The sequence below is a fragment of the Merops nubicus genome, unplaced genomic scaffold (genome assembly GCF_000691845.1).
Source record: "Merops nubicus isolate BGI_N331 unplaced genomic scaffold, ASM69184v1 scaffold30926, whole genome shotgun sequence".
Classification (NCBI taxonomy): domain Eukaryota; kingdom Metazoa; phylum Chordata; class Aves; order Coraciiformes; family Meropidae; genus Merops; species Merops nubicus.
The window spans coordinates 1-4336 of NW_008617432.1; the positions used below are offsets into that span (position 1 = coordinate 1).

General features: G+C 60.3%; 1 protein-coding gene across 1 annotated transcript; it reads right to left on the bottom strand.

Moving 5' to 3' along the window:
• Positions 1 to 1003: 1003 nt before the first annotated feature.
• On the bottom strand, positions 1004 to 4146 carry TRIM63 (tripartite motif containing 63, E3 ubiquitin protein ligase; the record flags this gene model as incomplete). Its single annotated transcript, XM_008943152.1, has 8 exons — positions 3967 to 4146; positions 3663 to 3829; positions 2380 to 2548; positions 2002 to 2097; positions 1624 to 1857; positions 1491 to 1513; positions 1193 to 1317; positions 1004 to 1081 (listed from the first exon to the last, which is right to left on the bottom strand). Coding segments are annotated over exons 1-8 (1051 nt in total), but the record flags the coding sequence as incomplete, so codon positions are not given.
• Positions 4147 to 4336: the final 190 nt, after the last annotated feature.

Consider the following 4336-nt stretch of genomic DNA (forward strand, 5'->3'; position numbering starts at 1 on the left):
GTGGAGCAGCCGTGTGACAGATAAGCCTGGGACCAGATCCCATCCCCCCAGCAGCCACTCCTGCCCAGCCCTGGGAGAGCAGCACTAATTACCCTGGGTGTGCAGCACTAGTTGCCCTGGGGCTAATTGCAATTACGGCACAGCCCAGAGCACTGCTGCTGGCGTTGCCTCAGTTTCCCCTCAGCCAGGCAGAGGAGAAAAGCATTTATGGGATACTTTCTGCCTTTATGGTATACTTTTTGCATTTATGGTATATTTTTGCAGTTGTGTGAGCAGCTCGATGCTGAGACTGTCCCTGTTTCAGGGACTGGCACAGTCCAGAGCATCCTTGCCCCAGAACCACATCCCCAAGCCTAGGCAAGCAGTCGCCTCAGGCATCCCATTGCCAGGAGATAAATTCTGTCGGGTGCTGACCTGTTACATCCCCGGGCAGGCAGCCAAGGCGCAGGGTGCCAGCGATGCTGGAGGTGCTAATGAGGCTGAAAATTAAGTGTGGGACTGGCACACATCCCTCTGTGGCACCGGGTGTTGGAAGGGACACCAGTGATGCCACCAGCCTGGCAAACCCACCCACATCCCCAGTGCCCACTGTGGGTCTGGCAAGCCGAGGACGAGAGGCGAGGAGGCAAAAAAAAACCACCCAAAAGACCAGTTTTCTTTACAAAATACACAAAATTCAAATCCGTGACAATTATATACAAAACAAGGAACATATAAAACGTGCGGAATTCTCCTGTTTGCACCCGTATAGAAAAGTGTCCTGTGCTGGAGCAGGGGGGTCACGAGGCCACCGGCCCCTGTGGCGTGTCCCCCCCCTCCCCGAGTCCCGTCGCCGGACATCCTGCGCCCGCGGCGTTTCTCCTCTGCTGGCAACGTCGCTGCGGCTACTGGGGAGCTGCTGGGGGACAGGATGGGGGGGTCAAGGGGGGATCCAAGCCCCCAAAACTCCCCCAAGGGTGCTTGAGGGTTCTGGGGAAGCGGGCTCAGCCGTGCTGCTCCTTACCCATCACCGTCCTCTCGGGCACCACGTCCTCCTCCACCTCTTCTTCCTCCCCATCAAAGTACTCCTCATCTTCCTCAGCTGAAAAGAGGTGATCAAACATCACCATGGGGCCACCAGGAAAGTCGGTGGGTGCCACTGGGTGGGATGGGAGTTGGCAAAGGGGCATCAAGGGGTTGGGAGGTGAATTACCAGAGCTGAAGTCCAAGGCGCGGACTGCCTCGGCCAGGTGGTCCAGGGTCACTGAGAAGGTGTCCATGTTCTCATAGCCGTGCTCAATCTTCTCCAGCTTGCCACCCTTGGAGGCCTCCACAATCCTGGGCAGGGAGAGCAGAGCTGTGTCCCTCCCTGTCCCTTCACCAGGCTCGGGGACCGTGGGGTGCCAGGGTGGGGGGTCAGGGCACCCCACGCTCACCGCCTGGGTGCCCCGTGGCTGAATCCTGGGACAGGGGCTGTGGGTGGCCAAATTTTCCCAAACTGGGGAACTTACGTTTTAATGAGCTGCTTGGCGTTCTGTGGGGAGCAAGAGGAGAGGTGAGCAGAGCTGTGTGGCAGCTGCTGGGATGTCCCCATGCTGGTGGGACCCCATGAAAATACCACCGGGGAGGGTTTGGGGGTCTCACCATGAGGAAAGTGGCCTCCCCGGTCTCCTCCATGGCCTGGATGGCCGTCTCCACCAGCCGACTTGACTTCTCCAGCTGCTCCTTGTACTGGCAGATGAGGCCCTGGACAAAGCCTGTCTTGTTGCCCTGCTCGTCAGTGATGCGCTGCAGCAGCTCTGACTTCTTCTCCTCCAGCAGTGCTGCCAGGGCGTCGAAGCGAGTGCACAGCTCCCGCTTGGCCGCCTCGCTGTTCTCCTGCAGGGACAAGGACCGAGGGATGACACCCGTGTCCCCTTCAGCACCACCAGCATCCCGTGGGGCTTCCCTGCTCCGTGGGCTCCAGCTCCCTCCCAGCCATCCCAAACGGTTTCAGAGGGCTCCTTTTCCCCCTTTCCTCACCTCGGTGCTCCGGCACGAGTCCTCCAGCTGGGAGATGATCGTCTGGATCCGGTCGTTCCCCGCCACCAGCATGGAGATGCAGTTGTTCAGCTCGGTCTGGGCAGGGATGGATAGAGAGAAACAGCTTGAACCACAGCAGGGATGGGGATGTCTCCTATCCCGACGTGGGGACAGGCTGGGCATTGCCCGGCCCCAGCTCTGCTCCCCCCACAAGCCACAGCCTCTCTAAATATAGACTGTCTCCTGGGTGAAGTCACCCAGGGGTTATTAATACCCCATGAGCAGGCCCCAGTGCTATTTGTGACTGCCCCAGCTCAGCACATCGCTACGGGACCAGCTGTGTCCCCCGCAGCCCCCCCCGTTCCTCCCTGCAGGCACCTTCTGGCCCTGGAAGACGTTTTGCAGGGGGGCAACCTCGCAGTCCTTGTGGGCACCGAAGACTTTGCACATGGAGCAGGTGGGGACCTCGCAGGTGACGCAGTAGATGTTGATCCGCTCATCCTCGTGCTCCTTGCACATGGGGTGCTCCCCCTTCTTCAGTGGTCTGCTGGGGAGAGGAGCACAGCCACGCTGACATCCCCATCAGGGTGACATCCCCACCAGGGTGACATCCCTGCTGTCCCCACTGCAGTATCATCCCCACTGCAGTGACATCCCCACTGCTGCTGCACACCCCCATCCCAAAATCAGGTCCTCAGGAAAGTGGCCAGATCCCAGCACAACCCCACACTCGGTCCTTCAGAATCCAACAACATCTGTGCCTCTGTAAGCCCGGCTTGCTGTAAGCCCCAGTTTAAACCAGTGCAGCACTGGGCAGGGCAGCAACCAGCACCAGTGGGCCCCAGGGCCACGCTCCAGGAGCGATGCACAAGCACCTAAATTTAGCCTTGGGCTGCTGGGATTTACTGTTGTCACCCAAAGCGTGACTGGGGTGGGGGTGCCCAGAAACCCCCAGGGGGTGCCAGCTGGGGGCTGCAGCTGAATCATCCCCCTACAGCAAAGGGGGGGACATGGGGATGAGTCAACCCAGTGAAGCAAAGACGGGGCTGCCCCCCCATGTCCCCCCCCAGCAGCCACAGACACCTGCCACGTGCCATCGTCCCCGTCCCCATGGCTCTCAAACAATATTTACAGTGGTTCAGGGAATTTGGCCAAGGCCCCTGCTCTGCCTCAAGAACCTGTGAGCCCTCCATCCTCCCCATGCTTTAGCTGCGTGGGCCCCCTCCCCAAACTGTCCCTCTGTCCCTTATCAGCCAGCAGTGCCCGCTGTCATGAGCAGAGCCTGGATTTGTCCCCCACACCTCTTATCTCCCACCAGCAGCAGAGCAGGGGGGAGGCAGGACCCGCCCTGCTGCCACCACCCCTCCAGGGACCCACCACCCCCCTGAGCCACCTAAAAGCCCAAAGTGCTCTGGACAAAGAAGAGATTTGAGTTGAGGGAGGAAGATTTGGATCAGGGGAAGAAGATTTGGATCAGGGACCACTGAGCCAGCAAAAAAGGTCCCCCAATTTCTTTCTGAGCTGCAGTCTACTACAGTCTCAACAATGATGCCATGACTTGGGTGGTGGGTATCACCAGGTCCTCGTGCCCCCACGTCCCCAAGCGATTGTCCTCATGTCCCCATGTCCCCAGTCGATCAGCCACGGCCACCTGTGCCCACCTGGAGCACTCCTGCTTGTAGATGTCGATGATGTTCTCGACCAGCAGGTTCCTCTGCAGCCCGTAGACGCCGTGACGGTCCAGCAGCACCTCATGGCGGCACGATGGGCACCGGAACCTGCCCCCCGAAGTCACGCTGCCCCGGCTCTGCCAGTAGGGGTTGGCAGCCTGGGAGGGGGAGATGAACACCAGGAGGTTCCGTGAGCATCCCCGCAGCACCACGAGCATCCACACAGCACCATGATCAGCCCGGCGACCTCCAGCCCGGGCAGGGAAGGAAAATGGGCACGGGGCCCCCCTCTCACCTGGAAGACGTCGTTGGCACACTTGCGGCAGAGGTTGTGCTGGCAGGGCAGGATCACCACCGGCTTGCTGAACATCTCCAGGCAAATTGGGCAGATGAGCTGCTTCTCCAGGCTCTCCATGGGGCTGCCATCCCTCAAGATGCCGGCTTGGAAATCCATCGGGACAACGGCACTTTCGCTCTCCTCTCACCCGCTCTTGGCTGCCGGCAGCTCCCCTCCTCCTGCTATTTATAAGTCGCTCCTCGGTCACGCGGAGCCAAATTCTGACGCGGGGTCGGGTGTCTGCCCGAGCAGCAGCACCTGTCACACGGGGCTGAGCCATCGGGATGCCGCTGGCGAGGGCAACAAGCCCGGGACAGGCCGGTCAGGC